General features: G+C 35.2%; 1 protein-coding gene across 1 annotated transcript in view; it reads right to left on the bottom strand.

The window, feature by feature from the left end:
- Window positions 1-1,584: 1,584 nt before the first annotated feature.
- Window positions 1,585-17,384, bottom strand: part of LOC150099679 (arrestin domain-containing protein 3-like) — a 45,140-nt gene continuing 29,340 nt past the window's right edge. The window contains exons 3-7 of the mRNA XM_090404083.1: window positions 14,395-14,400; window positions 10,518-10,723; window positions 10,021-10,203; window positions 8,564-8,749; window positions 1,585-2,049 (exon numbers count right to left, since the gene is read on the bottom strand). Coding sequence (XP_090260209.1) covers window positions 1,873-2,049; window positions 8,564-8,749; window positions 10,021-10,203; window positions 10,518-10,723; window positions 14,395-14,400 — 758 coding nt within the window. The 3' untranslated portion in view covers window positions 1,585-1,872. The remainder of the gene's footprint in view (window positions 2,050-8,563; window positions 8,750-10,020; window positions 10,204-10,517; window positions 10,724-14,394; window positions 14,401-17,384) is intronic.

Below are 17,384 nucleotides of genomic sequence, written 5' to 3'. Positions count from 1 at the left end.
AATTCCAAACGAAGCGCTTATAGGTTCTAATGTTCCCTCGTTTTTCACGGTATTAACACCACCACACAATTTTATCAAAGAGATGTTTTATTAACTGCTTATATTTCACTAATTTCTAACTCAGCATCATCAGAGTACAACACACTTGTACACGCGACAGTGAGAGAGCGAAACAATATAATTACAATGGACAAAAGATCAAAAGTCCTATTTTTGGCGCCCTCTAACGAAAAAAAAACAGCTATGCAGGAGTTTCTCTTAGGATAACAGTCTCCCAAATTTTTGGCAAATTAATGCAATCATATTTGTTAAGATTCGAAGAATTCTTCAAAGCCATTGCTGACTCAAAAAATAATCTTTCATATCTGTAACGACTAAATAGCACATTAGTTTTCCTCCATCTAATCCTGTGTGAAGGAGTGTCCAAAGCGTGGTCTGCCAGTCCCAACTTGCCATAGTAATAGTAGTGAATGTATTTTTCATGTTCTTCCAGGCGGATGTTAACTGATCTTCCTGTTTGCCCATAATAGGTAAAGTCACAGTCATAAGGAACTTCATACACTCATGGGTGTGCTAAAGGGTGAATTTTAGTCTTAGGCGAGTGGATCAGAGTTGCCAGCTTGACATGAGGTTTGAAAGATGCGAATGCCATGTTTCATCAATACTTTGGTTATCTTTTCTGATGTACCTCTGATACAGGGAATAGAAATGGTCATGTTGTATTCTTGTGTATTAGGAGAGGGCAGAGTAATGGCCTATGAAGTATTTTATCTATTTTGTAGGAATTATAGCCGTTGGCTAAGAACGTATGGCGCAGATATTGGAGTTCTGTGGTCAGAGCTGTATCGTTAGAACAAATGACTGGCTTTGTGTGTAAGTGTTTTTAAAATGCCATACTATGACTGGATGATGATGTGATTGTTTATGTAGGTTTCTTCCTGTGTGTGTAGGCTTTCTGTAAATGGAAAAAGATAGTGATCCATCTGAAAGGCGGGTGACTAATGTGTCAAGAAATGATAAACAGTTATTTGATTCTTTTTTCTACTGTGAAGTGGATTTTTCGGTATTGGCTGTTTAGGCAGGTGACAAACGCATCCAAAGTGTCTTGTCCATGGATGCGTTTGTCACCTACGTAAACAGCTAATACCCAAAAATCCACTTCACAGTAGAAAAAGAATCAAATAACTGTTTATCATTTCTTGATATTTTCTCCCTCTTGTTTTGAATTTTTGAATTACAAACTTTTTCTAGGACGCCCGAAGATAGTCTCTTATAAGTTCGATTCTAAGGTTGAGTTTTTAACCCCCACATTTCAAAAAATCGATCTTGAACCTACGCTATTAGAGACATGAAGACGAGTTTTGGGGTTTAGGACATGACATGGTGGCATGTGTCTGTCATACTGTCTCTCTCTCTCTTTCTCTCTTATTTTATTGATAGCTTGAACAAACTATTAATGAAGGCTGAAGGACTAGCTTCCTCTCTGTGTTCAGAAAGTTGTTCAGAGCTTAACACTGTTCCCAGTAAACACAACGTGAATATTGAGATAAGGGACTTCACAAGCAGTGAGACCAAATACACAGTTTCCCCTAACACCGCACAACAGATGACTTTTGAAAACAATGGTAACACGTTTATGGAACATTATAAAATGGAAATTGACATATTTAGATACTTTTTTATATAATAAACATTTTCCTACCAATCTCAAGATCTCCTTTTGTTGATGTTTTCATATTGAGATTATTTTTGCACTATCCATAGCACAATTCATGCATATTTTTTACAGCTGGAAATTAACTAGTGACTTTAGAAAGTGATTAGAAACAATGAAATGAATGGATAATACAAAAATATGCCTTCAAGCAGTTATCATGATTTTAATACTTCTCCTTTCAGCCATGGTCGGAACATGGGTAATGTTGATGGGTAGTACGTTCCTTTTCGTCGTTTGACAGTTCCATCTTTATTCTTCACTGGATAAGTTGCTATCATAATTGGGAGTTGGAGTTTGATCTCCCGATCGGGACCTCTGGGTACAATAACAAACTGCAAGTATACAAAATATTTTAAGCAATATTGTTTTGAATTTTTTTTTTTTTTCAAAATTTACTGAATTGAAGAAATTACACTAAATCAAAAAAAGTAATTGGTTGGATGAATTCCTTAGTATTTCTAATAGTTATTAAACAAAACGATAACTGCATTTATATAAAAAAAATGTGGAACCTTTAATATGTATAAAAAATAAGTCAAACTTTTAATTTTTTAAAGGTGGATGAACTATATTTGTCTTGCATCTTTGTCAAATGTACTCCGCATTACAAGGTGAATTTCTTCAGTTCATTCTTTTTCATGGAAGAAAGAAAGAAAAACATTAAAGCTTTCTAATATGAATGTGCTGATCATCGATAATAATCATGAACGATTGACGGTGGCGAAACTAATGGATTTAAACCGTGAAGGCTTAAATTTAAAAAAAAAAGTTGCCTATCTTATATATATATACTAGGGGGTGGCTTCACCCCCCCGACGCCTACGCCCCCCCCCCCGAGTTCCGGATTGGTAGACCGGTTCTCCTTGAATTCTCATGACTCGAATTTTGAAGACTCGAAAGGGGATTCCTCCCCTCCCCCCAACTGCCGCCCAACCGCCCGAATTCCGGACTGGTAGGCCGGTTGTTCTTGAATTCTGATGACTCGAATTTTGAAGACTCGACACTCAGGGTAGCCCCTGAGTTTCAAAACTTTTCAAATAACTTGACAAAAAACGTGACACAAAAACTTTACAAAAAAAGGCTTATCGTTTTATATTATAGGAATATACAACTTTTCTTCATTTCAAAATATCCTTTTGTTTCAGGCGTTACTCCTGAACTTTATTTATATGCGAGAATCACTGGAAAAAAAGTCTTCTGTAATTTAAACCTAAACGTCTAGCCCTAATTCCTTCTCCTGGATCCACCATACCAAACATGAAGTTCAATCAGATGCCAAATACGTGTGTCACTTTGCAGGATTAATTTATACAGCACTATGGTCTAGTTATACCTGTCATTTCCCATGAATATCGATTATGAATATTCACTGTTGTAAAGAAAATCTTGTGAGCTGTATATGAAAATTTATGGCAAGCTACAATGTTCTGCACAGTGTGGAAACCCCATGAGATTAATTTTGGCAAAGCATGAGAATCTGTATTTGGAAATCAGATAAGGCAACTACTCTTTCTATTTTAGTTCTACCCGATCTTATTCTCAGCGTTCTGTGGATTTCCATTTCGTCTTTTCCAACTTCGACTTGGAAATGCTTAGTGACTACACCATAAACGATATGAGTGGGGCAACTCCAAATGATGTTCAACCCCCCTACCCCTCTCGAAAAGTGTCTCTTTCTGAGTACTCATAGTTGGAGTTGCCCCACACACAACTTCGACAGAAGATCTCGTAAAGATCTTATAGATCTCGTAAAACTATATTATACGAAACGTAACGTACCAAAAATGAAGGCAACCATGCAAATCACCATATGTACTGATTCTATTGCTCCCAATGATATAGAACTGAACTTCATCTGTGCTAGCAGAAGACTGTTCTCTCGTTAGTCGTGTACCTAAATTCGTAGGCATTAATACCAATTAAAAATTGTTACGAATTTTTAGGCCTACCTAAAAAGACGAAATTCTATCTTGTGCGTTGACAACATGAGACCTTTGTAGCAGGTGCGTTTTGAATGGCTAGTAACGCAAAGTTTTCTCAATACTCGATGCACTGTAAGCATATGGCCCATAAACTGTCTAGAAGTTGTTTCTGTTTGCGCAGGTTCTTCAGACTTCGGATGACCCCTCTATTTTATGTAACTCTGGCTTAATTTTTTTATGTGACCTTCTGAAGGGTTGTAAACCTACAATACCGTAGAATGAGCTCAGAATTTTTTTTTAATTATATAACATTATAATATCATTGATATTTTGGACCTGCTATTTCTGATTGGCTAAGGATGGAGAATGGCAGTCCCCCAACCTCCAAAAGTTAAATAGGGCTAAATCAGGGCTACTTCCTTTGAGGATTAAAAGGCGTTAGCGGATTTGTGTATTTATTTATGCAATGTTATTATTATTATTATTTATTTTATTTATCTTTTACATAATTTGGAAATGCTGCTTTAGAGATCAAACCCGAAACTTTTTCAAGCCCCACTTCAGAAGCATCCAATAAGCGGCAGGGGTAGCCCCACACTGAGATAAAATTCATCTCCTATCTAAAGACAATCACAAGCATTCATGCACACAGTAGCCTATTGGTTGGAGAGCGAATATAATTAACCGATCGCCCAGCCAGGCTGGCAACATTGCTGTGGAAATAAAATGAAAATGAATTAATTGTGCATGTTATTTCTGTCGGTGCGAAGGATAATAGAAATTTCGAATAATAGCCCATGCAGAATAGTGACAATCACCTATTCACAATCTTGAAATGATATCCCAGAAAGCATTCAAAACTCCTTGCATCAAGAAGTCAAGAGGTAGGATTGTTGGGCTATTCCTTTTCTTTTTCTACTGCTTAATAGGTCATTGAAGTTTAATGTTACCACTATAAGGTTTCTTTTCGTCCCTATCATGCACCTGGCGACTGCATCTAGAATGTTCTTCCAGTTAAGTTCTTCATTATCCCACCATCCTTTCATCTTGATCAACGTCTTCCTTAGATGTTTTCCTGTCACATCTAGTTGTTAATACTTGTTTACTCAATTGGTTACCGGCCTTCCATTCACTGTCTCCAAGATCGTCGCCAGATTAGATCGCGCCCTGAGGCAAACAATTAAATATCGCCGCTGATGGATTATAAGACAAAAATATAAGAAAATCTCCAATTACTATTTTGTTTTTATTACAAGAGAAACATTAATGCAAAACAATTACATATTTTAATTAAATGTTTGGTCTACTGGGATATCGCATAATAAAACTTTATAAGCTTTAAGTTTTTGAAAAACACTGATCTATTAAGTGTGTTCTAACATGTTTAGCTTTGGTATGTATAGACTTACCATACGTCCCGGTTTGAAAGTATGGTCCCGGCCAGTTTGTCATTTTGTTCCGGTTATTTGGTAAACATTTAAAAGTGCAGAATATACACGCAGTACCAGAGGTGCAGCCTTGGAAAATGGCGATTAGGCAACACCAATGCCCAACTTTAACTCTGGCCTGTACGCTGCGTCGCAAGTCATTGTTGAGCATGCGCAATCTTGGTTGAGTTTAGATTGCGAGTCGCTGTTTCTTTTCGGCGTGTTGTTTGTGATTTTTTTTTACTTCATTAAATTAATTTAATCCCAAAATGCCAAAAAAGAAACTGTGTGTTTACGGATGAATTAAAAAAGAATTACCCGTTTTTGAAAAACGTTTGTGGTCATATTGACAAGTGAAATGTGAACAGTGCTCTTCAGAATTTTCTGTGGCTCAAGGTGGGCGTTCGGACATAAAAAATCACTTGACATGTGCGAAACATAAGGCTTGTCTAGCAGCAGCAGGAACTTCCTCAAAGATATTGTCATATTTTAAAGGTGCCGATCCAAGTGACAAAGAATTTTTAATAGCTGCTAAAGAAGCAACTTTTGCATTTCATGTTGCTATTCACAATCTCAGCTTTAAGTCTGCCGATTGTTCATCTAAATTGATATCAAAGCTTTTTGAAAGAAAGTTTAGACTGGGGGTAGAACAAAATGTGAAGCCATCATTGTTAATGTGATTGAGACATTGTTGTTTCAGAAACTTTGTGAAGATTTAAACAAAACAAATTTTGTGAATATATCAATTGATTCTTCCAACAGGAAAGAAATTAAAACTGTGCCATGTGTTGTGCGGTATTTTGCACCAGATTGTGGAGTAAAAGTTAAACTTTGAGACTTTCAATCAGTTCCCGGTGAAACTGCAGAAATACTGACAAACCATTTAATGTCAGTTATGAAAATTCATAATATAACCAAAAAAAAAATTTATTGGATTTTGTGGAGATAACTGCAATACCAATTTTGTGGGTGTTAAACGGAGAGGAGAAGACAATATTTATCGATTGAAGAAGGAACTAGGAAGAAATATTGTGGGCATTGGTTGCGGTGCTCACATCGTTCACAATTGTCTTCAAACTACAGTTGATGTTCTACCTAGTGAAACAGAAGCTTTAGTAGTCAAAATTTATAAATATTTCCAGATTTATACGGTTCGAGTCACTCAACTAAAATCGTTCTGTGAATTTGTAGATGTAGAGTATAAAAAAGGTTCTTCAACATGGCAACACCCGTTTTCTTTCGCTGCTTCCAGCTATTGACAGAATACTTGAAATCTATGAGGGGCTAAAATCATATTTTATTTCACAAGAACACTGTCCGGTGATGATAAAAGAGTTCTTTGATAATGGTTGTGGTGAAATGTATTTGTGGTTTGTGCACGGGCAGCTCAACTTGTTTAACAAATCTATCTTGATTATGGAAAGTACAAAAGCGAGTGCAACAGATATTGTCATTGAACTTAGAAAATTAAAAACAAATCTTGAAGCAAGTATTCTTTTAAGTATTTCCAGTATTCTAAAAAAGCAAAAAAGTTTTTTATAATACTGAAAAATAATGGAAGTATTAATATTAATACAATACTACAAGAGTTTACAAAATTTTATGACCGATGTCTTTCTTACATTGAGCTTTGGGAAAACAGTTTCGGTGGAGCAGAATCTTTTACTTGGATAAACAACAATCAATTAACTTGGTCGGGAATTGAAGATTCAGGTGAAAAAATTAAGGAAACGCTTGCGAATAATGCAATAAACATGGATAAACTGTTTGATGAAGTGGTGATTGCAAAAGCTTTTTGGTCCGCTAACTATAACATTGTGAAAAATACAAGTTGCGAAGAAAAATGGATACAACTATTCAGTCATTTCAAAGAAAATAACATTTCATTGCCCAATCTTGTCCAAATTATAGAATACATTTTCAGCCTGCCAGGCACATCTTCGCCTGTTGAAAGGATATTCTCAATAATGACTACCATATGGTCTAAAGAAAGTGGTAGAATAGCTGAATCAACAGTAAAAGCTGTATTGCGCTGCAAACTTAATAGTGAACTAAATTATAGTGAATTTTTCGACGCGATTAAAAATAACAAAGAGTTTTTAAAGAGAGTTCACGCTACTGATAAATATTAATAACTTTTTTTAAATAATAAGTTATGTTCAGTTAAGAAAAAAATCAGCTAACGCCATTTTATTTCCATATAGAGAGTAGGCGAGGCCGTTTTTTTATCCTATCTAACTTTTGGAGACTGAGTGGGCAGTTCAATCGCCACTGGTAGCCAATCAGAGATAGCTGGCCCAAGGCTATCACTAATTAATCGGCACGCAGTGAAGAAGGTGGCTAGTAAGTGCCGCCATCTGGTGGTCCCTAACCCTAACACAATATTTTTTTAATGTCTGAAAATAGTGTGGGTTCGACGGCCGATTTTCTTGAGTTTACGGGACGAAAAACCCGAGTTTCCGGGAGAAAAAACCCGCTAGCCTGTGCCAGAGATCGACTAATTCTGGAACCAGTCGAGAAAAGGCTTAGAAAAAGTTCCTCTAGTCGGCGACTAGATTCGAACGCCTTTCGTCGTGCGGTCAAACGCTGTAGAGTGCAAACGCCACATCTACTGTGCTACACAGGCTATTAAGAGTAATTAAAAATCATTACTACGAAATGTTGTTTTTTTGTTAACCACTCCGTTATTTAGCCTTTTGAATCATAAGCACTTAGCATAGAAGGCGTTACTTTCTGTTTTGAGCAAACTCTCAAAAATGTCCCGGTTTGATAAAAAAAGTCTATGTATGACTATAATTTTTTATTATTAAAATGTAATAAGCACATAAACTAAACTAAACGGCGTATATCTGTAAAATATCTTGTTGCCGTAATATGGCGCCTACCGCAATATGACTGAACGAACGCCCTTATTAAGCGGCCTCTATACTACACCACGTCGACGGTACAGACTCTATCCATTATTTCCTTTTACTTCTTATAAATGATAGAATGCTATATCTTCGAAGCTGGTTTTGTGGTCTTTCATTCTTTTGTAGTTCTTCATTCTGTCACCATTAACGCAGTCCAGTATCAATAACTTTGCTAGCAGCTTGATTTCTTGTCACATTGGCTTTCTTTCTCTACGCTTTCTGGTTAGTTCAGAAGGTAGTACTATTTTATAAACGTGTGCAAGTAAATTTAATATACTCTGCGCAGAATACTACCCTTTTGAGTATCTCTTCATGCTGACAAAATCAATACATACAGCTACCTAAAAATTTTAGTTCTTAAATATAGAACTATAATAAAAAGGATATATAAATATTAAAATATAAATTGAAAATTATGAACTAAATATCTATTCATTTTAAAGAATAATTAACGATACGACTCTTTTTCTTTTATCCTTTTAATAAGTACACGTCTTTATGATTAAGAATAGTAATATTAACTGCCTGTGTTTTTGTGAGCAATCAGATATTTATTTTAAAGTGGTGTTGAGGACTTGTACTTACGTAGACATCATACTGAATCCTGATCAAATGGCAACCACGAAGGTTGGTAGGAGGCAGAGGCGGAATGTGGAGTAGTTCGTTTTGCCACTGATCTTGGGAACCAGGTGAGATTCGTCCTTTCTGTAGAGAGGCTAGTTCTCGTGTTTCGGTTTGTACGAGTTTATTTTTGGCAGTGTACTGAATAGTCTAAAAACAAAAGAAATTAAATATTAAAACAATAGTGCACAAAAAGATATTTTGTTATCTGTTTCAGTCCATCTCATCGTTAATACAGTCCAGTATGTTTAACTTTGCTAGTTGCCACATAACCAATTCCTTTCCTATAAACAAGCTTGATATTTTTCTCCAAAACATAATTTATGCATTCAAGAAAATATAAACTTCTTTCTAAATGGCATGCAGTCATATTCTTTAAGTCAAGTTAGAAAGAAAAAAATTTATAAATAGCTAATCCTCTATGAATTTCAATGACGTTAGTATGCAAAAGACACACCTTGTAGATTCAATTCTAGTTACCGACCAGAAAAAATTTTTCTACCCTTTTTTATTATTTTTATTTTTTTCAGCCGATAGTGATACACCATTTTACTATTTGTATGTGGAAAATATATTATCTTCAAATTGATTTAACCTTAATATTTTCCTGAGTTTAGCTCCCACTGATTAGACCCAGAAAGATACTAAGGTTAAATGAATGCAATAAAAGTCTGCCATTCTTTGGTAAACAAGTTTTTCTCTCTGACGAAATCTGTGTGTTTAACCTTGCAACTCTGCAACATTGACCGTAGAACACACCTATACTCACTCCTCCCCACCACACACACAGATTCCCTACAGATAAATACTGGTTAACAATAGGTATACCGCCACTTTATTATTTTTATTATTTTTATGAATAATTTTAAATAATTTATCATCTACGATACTTTTCACTTCGATGCATATGGATGCAACTTACTTTATTACAACTGTGGTTATTAATTGTGGTCGTTATGATGGATTCATTTAACTGTATGTGTTTATTTCTTAACTTCACAGAGTTAAGAAAGAACTCAGAGGCGTAGCTAAGGGGACGGAGGGGACGATCTGCCCCGGGCGGCACTTTGAACCTTTTTGAACTTTTGCAGTTAATTCTAAAATACAGTCTCGAGAACTCTTTTTCAAATATTGTAATACTACTGCGAATTTTCCTCAGAATTGCTGTAAGTGTTGCTAGTTGTGAAAGGAGTTTTTCTAAATAAAATTGATTAAGAATTAATCAATTCTTAATCAGTTAACTTAAACTAAATTAAATTAATTTTTTAGTAAAATTTAATTTATTTCCCTGTACGTCGTTTTCACTTTTTGTAGTATTACTGTTGTGTATTGAGAGGAACAGCAAACTCAGGGACCGTCCCTGGCGGCAAAAGCTCTAACTACACCAATGAAAGAACCCATTATTCGTTTTGAAATATTACCTCAGTAAGAACAGCTCTTGTCCTCCGTATTGTCACTTTACTAGTGTTGTCAATGGCAGCGTAAATACAGATGCTTTCTCCTGGAACGTAACCTCCACGATCAAGTCGTATTCGACAAGTGACTGGACCAGCAGTTAAGCATGGCACTCCCAAAGTTTCTTCGATCTCACAGTGGAATGGTTGCTAAAAGAAAGAAAAAAATTCTTTGAGACAGTAATCACGCATTTTGGGAGGATAGAACACACTACACTAGTACAGTGTTAATTTACCATTTATTTTATCATAAAAAAAGAGAACGGACAATCCATACGATAAAGTAGCTGTTAGATCAATCGTTATTTCTGCAAAGCATAAAAAATAAAAAGAAATAGAAAGTGAATTAAAAAAAATTAAATATATCTGCTCTCTAAACTCTAGACAGGAATTGATGAATCCCCAAGGTTCACCAGTCCTTCAAGACATATATTTTCATTGAAATTCCAAAACTGCTTGCTCACCATTAAAAGAGAAGGCTCCAGATTGAGGTCTATCGGGGTCATTATAATAAACACTTGTTGGTTCTTATGGATTACACCGCTGAACTCACGGAGTTCTGCTTTACAAAAATATTGAACCCAGCCATGCTTGCCAAGAAAGGTGGATGGCAATCCTAACGGAAGTCCTAACTTGAAGGGAAAAGTATGAAGCCCTGGAGACATAATGACTACGCGACCTTCAGTTGCTATAAAATATAAAAAAAAGAACTTGGTGTTAATACTAGCCTTCAAAATATCCTGAAGTTATGAAATATGGAGAAATAGTAATTATAAGTCATATAAAAACACAAGTCTAATGCAACACAATGTAAGGTCACATGAAATCTATTCGGTGACTTTTTATTTTATTTTATTTTATTTTTTATGCAAACTTTACCCATGAAATGTAAATCTTACGTTGGGTGGGCTATGGATTGCGCAATCTAGAAACATACACGTTGCCCTAGAGACCAAACATGGGACTTTTTTCGTCACTTCAGGCCTTCAGAAAACAATGTGTGTGTGTGGGGGGGGGCTTAACTGACGATGGAATTTCTTTATCCGTAATTATCAAAACATTATTTTTTCAAAACGTTTGAGGCGCTTATGAAATGCTTGAAGTATTTGATTTTAAATATGAAGAGCAAAACTAGGAACAAGATTTCAATAGTTGAGCACCCCATCTTTGGATATTTTCGAATTATCGTAGCCCTTTGATACTTTTCTCTTCTTTAGATGGAAGTAAAAAAAAAAAAAAAAAGACTTCTCCTTTATACCTAATTTCTGGAACGATTGTTGGCCAGTTTCCATCCCCCATCATTGCAGCAGCTTGAGACCATTTCTAGGCACGATAATATGGCAAACTGTTACGTTACCTCCATTTGGCGTTTATTATCTTAACTATTATTATTGTATAATCTCCTTTCTGGTTTCTGAGGTATGCAATTAAAAACCTAAGTCTTTTTGAGGAGAGAGAGAGAGAGAGAGAGAGAGAGAGAGAGAGAACCCTAATTATTAGCAGCGTAACAAGGGCAGAGGAGTGGGGCTTGTCATCTGAGAGAGCAAACGCTAGAAATTAAGTAACAATGTTCATGTTACTACATACGCAAAAAATACATAATTACTTATAATAATATACGTTGAATGTAATTAGCTAAAATACATATTAATATACTATTCGACCGTCTTTCAGAAAGACGGTTGCCTGATTTTGTCAATTACGGGAGGAGGGAGGGCCTTTTTCATTCCTGCTCCATGATCCTAATTGCCCTTGTTGTAGTGTCGTTACTTATCTGTACCAAACTCGGGAAACATTTCCTCTAATGTCTCATGTTTTTTTTTTGTTTGTTTGTTTAATAATTTAATAAATAATTAAACAGTAGTTATTAATTATTATACCAGAAACCATCATATGTTTCATCCTTTAAAAACAAAAACATGAGTGATAATAAGCATCTAAATATCTGTACCAGGTTAGTTCCTTCACTGGATTAGACTAGAACCCTTAAGTGTTTCTTATGTAGATTTAACATAACGAAACCGATTACAATCTACTTCAACACCTTACCTACGAATGCACATAAGGTGTTGAAGTATTTATATTTATTTATAACAGTGTAGTTATTGTTCAATATCATTTCACCTGAAATGTGTCATAGTCATTTTACTATTCATTTACTTATTTTAATTTTAGTCATTTAATTGTCAGCGCGGTTAGCCGAGTGGTTATGCGCTTCGCAACCATATTCCTGGGAAAGGAGTATCCTGAGTTTGATTCCAGTTCCTACGTGAGGAGCTTAAGGGTCTTTCTCCGACATAACCAAGTTAGCTGTTTTTGGACGTGGGCAGCAGAGTTTTTCTCCCCAGTTTATCTGAGGTTTTTCATCCCTCAAACAGGCCAACCGACCCCATGCACACACGGGATGCGGGATGCCTGTTTGTCTCTGAGTGTATTTTCATTATTGCGTTTTCTGTGTGTACATGTTTACACTCCTCAGAAAAAATCTCTACCACCAAAGAAATTGGATGGTCTAAAAGTTTTATTCGCTCTTAAATAAGCTAGACACTTATTTTCTGAGATCGTTTTTATTTGTAATTTTCATTTCTAGTTGTGGCTAGAAATTAACATTAACAACTTCAAAATCCCACTTTCTTAAAGATATTTACTTTTTTATGTAAATAAAAGGAGGGGGGGGAGGAAAGGGAAGCAAAGAAAGGATACTTCTGTGAAGGTTACTTTTCTTAGTGCCAGCATGATGATGATGGTTCCGTAAGACCTTGAAACGAAATTTATTCAAGCCGGGCAGAAATTACTTAAAATAATGTGGGATTTAATATCCTCTTCATTTAAATAAGGTCAGAAATTAATTACACTATGAAGAGAAAACATTTGTATTCATATTCAACCAACGCATAACGAGAAACATTGAAGATTGTTTATATAGGATGATTAAATTTTTAAGTTGCTCATTTAGTACGGAGAAGCGAGTTTTTAATTTCATCATAAAAACATTGCTGACAAAGTTCGCATTTCTGAACGTGTTCGTTGGATTAATAATGTCTGGAGTCTGTAATTAATCTTTACCGACTAATTTTCAGTGCTGATAGAACCAAGAGTTTCTTTAATCACCCAAACGATCATATGGATGAAATATATAAAATAATTTATGCTTCGTATCCATGTTATTTTAACAGTATCCAAACATGATTTTAGTTTCAATGGACACCTCACTTCCATGTAATGAGTGACCTGTAAACCCAATGCGTGATGTCGATATATCTGTATATGTTTGTCTTCATAATTATTATTATATTTTATTATTTATCTTATTTATTTGTTGTTTTTACAGAAACTTCTCATAGATGAAGTTCACTATTAGAGTAAATGAGGGTCACAGAAATTTATTTTAATCGTAGTATAGTTTTTCATCACTAGATGGCATTAGTACAAATACTATATGTTACGGCGTAGCTCCAAGTTCTCTCGTATGTTTAAGTTTAAATTTTAAAAAAAACTACATGGATAATTTTAAGAATCTGTCCCTCTCTCAGTATGTCTTTTTTTTTGTTTGTTTGTTTGTTTTTGTTTTTTCAAATGGATCCATTTACGAAATGTCGCACATTTTTATTTTTATTTTTCTAACTTCACAGTTCACACTGAAAACAGTGCTGTATACTAAGGTCCCACATGCAGGACCACATAGGCCTAATCCCCAGCAATATCCTATGCTATCAACTCCAAACTAGGGATTCGCGAAGTCCTTCTCTGGTAAGTCCTACATGATGCCAGTGTGCCCAACAAGAGTATCTTGAAATTCGGCCGAAGAGGGAGTCCAAAGCTTAGTAAGTCCATATAATTTTGCTGACACCATTCACCTTTAAAGGATACAATTACAGAAGAAATAAATTTTAGTAAGATGTGATGTTCTTTCTGAAGTAGCTTCACGAAGTCTTGGTTTTTCAGCATAATAGACAGCTTTCAAATGATGTTATTTTTAAATGAGTTCTCATAATGGAGGGTAGTATTAAGTGGCCACTAAGCACCCGCAACTTGTACGTCGATAACGATTAATTCATTTCCTGTCTTTAATACAAGGTCAGGCTTCCTCAATCCAATGTTAGTTCTTTACTTAAGTTCTACTGCTATTATCCAACCCTTGTTCTTCGACCTATTATCTACAATCCTTGCTATTGTATTGTATCTTCTGACACGTACTACATGTGCGCAGTAACAACGTTGAGTGATATGAACCAAAGTTGTACGAATTCGAGTCGGCAGAGCATAGTACATGACTATTAGTAAGCGGAGGGCGTGGTGTAAACGTTAGATCATTTTGAAACCCTATTCCAGAGATTAAACATGGACCTTTTCGAGTTACTGTGGTCTCCAGTTAGCAGGATGGTGATATCGCATCTGTCGATAAAATTCAATTTCCTCTTAAAGACATTCATAAACACCATGCCTACAATGGGATTTGAACCCATTGCTTATTGGGTGAAAACTAGTATTCCATCCATTCGGCCAACTAGATCAGCAGATAATGAGAATGTTTCATATCAGAATACACGCACACAAAAGTTTGTCTTAAGAAAACTCTTTGCTTTTGATATTTTATATTGCACTAGTTTGCTGAAAACGAATGGGGAGTTTTTTGGATTTTTTTTCCTATTCTATGCATGTTGCTCATTTATAAGGAGGGAGCAACAATATGACATTCATTGTGAATCGTATGTAAGAAATAAGGAATCTTTATGAGGACTCTTCATAGAGGTAGTAGAGTTTGTTATTAGCAAACTGATAAACCAACTTCTGAGAACACACGTAATATATAATTTACATATATACTCGATTCGAAGCTTTAGCTGCTTCGGCTGTAATTCCAATCTCCACAAATGCAATTCTTTGCTTGTTTTCTAATGCATACTGTTGGAGCTGATAGCAAAGTATCTCTGTTCTGAAGGTGGGGGTGGGGAGGTTCTAACAGCAGCAATCATTCGCATTTCGTGTGAAATAAAAAACACGATTTGCCCCGGTACTGAAAGGTTGCTTACGCTTGGATCCGCCGAAACTTTTATAGTTTCTATATTCGGCACGAAACTCTTATAGTTTCTATATATTCGGATTTGAAATAATGTTGGATTCAATCAGTACAGTAACGAGGGTATGAACGCCTGTGGCAAGTGTCTAACTTGCGCCCCCAACCCAAAAATGACAAAAATTTTGAAAAATTTAAATGTAACAAGTTAAATTTTACTAAATGTAATATGTTAAAGACTTACTATTAACCCCATCAAAATGAGTTGCAGTGTGTTGCAGAATTTGTGTGTCTACAGCGGCGTATTGCCGAAATTTAGAAATATAACATAAAATAGCGGACTTTTATATCTATTTATTTATTTTTATTTTTTACATTTTTTACGTTTTGCGCCCCAAACCTAGTTGCGGACATGTATGATGCTATGCAGCATACATGTCCGCAAAGAGATGTGCTTTGCATTATGGAGAATACTAAGGAAAGTGATCAGAACTTACTCCACCTTTGCTACGAGTTGCTCCTTCCTGAAAGGTTACTTAAGCTTGGATCCGCCGAAACGTTTATAGTTTCTATATATTCGGCACGAAACTCTTGTAGTTTCTATATATTCGGATTTGAAATAATATTGGATTCAATATCCACTTAATTTGTATAATGCTGCATCGCCGAAGTGAAACCTGTTGGCTCTTTATTTCAGTAAAAAAACACGCGTTTTATTTATTTCTATGAGAATAGCGAAGACAATTTTCTTCATCAAGAACACAACTTTGAGCACCCAGTATTTTATTAATAAATTATTAATTTTCAGTAAGTTTACTGGTGTGTGTGTGTGTGCGCGCGCGCGCCATTTTGCCAGTATTATTCACTAGCTTAGGGCGTAGGTGCTAGACCAATTTATCATTTGTTGGGTTTCTGAACTTTGTCCTTGCACAAATGCATTTTGAGCGCTGTCGTATCAGAGAAACCAGTTAGGTTAATGCTCTGTGCACCGTTTTTCTGAAGGTTTCAAAAACCATATTTGTCAAGTTTCGAGGCAAAACATGTTTTCTTACGTCAAAATTCAATTAATGATTCGGCAAACATGCCGGAGTGCAACATGAGATGCCCGAAGCCAGACATATTTGAATACAAAATTATTTTTTACCCGATCCAGAAATGAAAAATAAAGATTTATTAAATAGTCCTGGTTAACCTGTACATCATGTTTGACAAAACAAATTCTCGTTTCGCTTATTAGTTGCGTTAAATGTCAACCCTTATATGAACAGACGTATGCCTCCCCCCCCTACACACACACAAACACACCCTCAAAAAAGCAAAATGCCATTTAAATGAAGCAATCTTGATATATTAGGAGTTGTTGGTAGGCTATTTTATTGCAAAAGCAGTATTACGATACTTTTTTTTTTTTTTTTTTGAAATTCTGCTAACTTTAATTTTAAAAATGCAGTAATAAATAAATTACTATCATGTTACAGAACACAAATTGCATATTTTTTTAGCAGTGAGGTCAAGAAAGGTTATTGAAATAAATAAATAAAATAAAATAAAAACATAAAATAATAAATAAAAATTACAGAAAAATAAATTACAGAAAATAAGTTAATTAAATAAAAATTAATTATATGAAAGTAAATTAGTTAAATAAAATAAGTTGGTTCTTTTTATTTATTTTTAATATTCAAAGTAATATTTATGCGATAGATTCGATCGGAAGCGAAGTTTGAAAATAACAGCATCGTCTTACCGCTTCTCCACGATACTATGCTGACATATGCAAACCTATTGTTGACATGGCGTATGGAAGAATTATTTATTTAATTTCGGTACAAAAGGAAGGAAATGTTAGGCTAAATGATCGCACCATTGAAGAAGTAAATGATTTTCAGTACCTTGGTTCCTACATCGACACTCTGACAGTGTGAAAAGAAAGCAAAAGCTCTTCAATTCCATAAAAGCCTAACTAATATCTGGAAATCCAATCTCATCATCACAAATAGCAAAATTCGTCCGTGCAACTCCACCAGTAAAGCCATATTTATATATCGTTCCCGGACATGAACATCACTACTCAACGAGCAGTTAATATCGTCAATAGCTTTGGGACAACATGTCTTCGAACAATTCTAAGATATACGAGTACATGACAAAATAAAATTTCTAATACTGTCAATCTTGAAGAAAGCCAGCAGCAAGCTCTAATAGAAACAATTCAAAAAAGTGAACTGACATGATTTGGACACTAAATTAGACATCTATCATCATCACCTATGTTTAGTGCTCTTTCTACAGACCAACTAATGAACACACAGAG

This window comes from Typopeltis vanoorti, chromosome 14 (genome assembly GCF_054136105.1).
Source record: "Typopeltis vanoorti isolate ZY-2024b chromosome 14, IOZ_Tvanoo_1.0, whole genome shotgun sequence".
NCBI lineage: Eukaryota > Metazoa > Arthropoda > Arachnida > Uropygi > Thelyphonidae > Typopeltis > Typopeltis vanoorti.
Note: the sequence above shows the minus strand (reverse complement) of the source record. Positions and strands in the feature narration are given on the sequence as shown.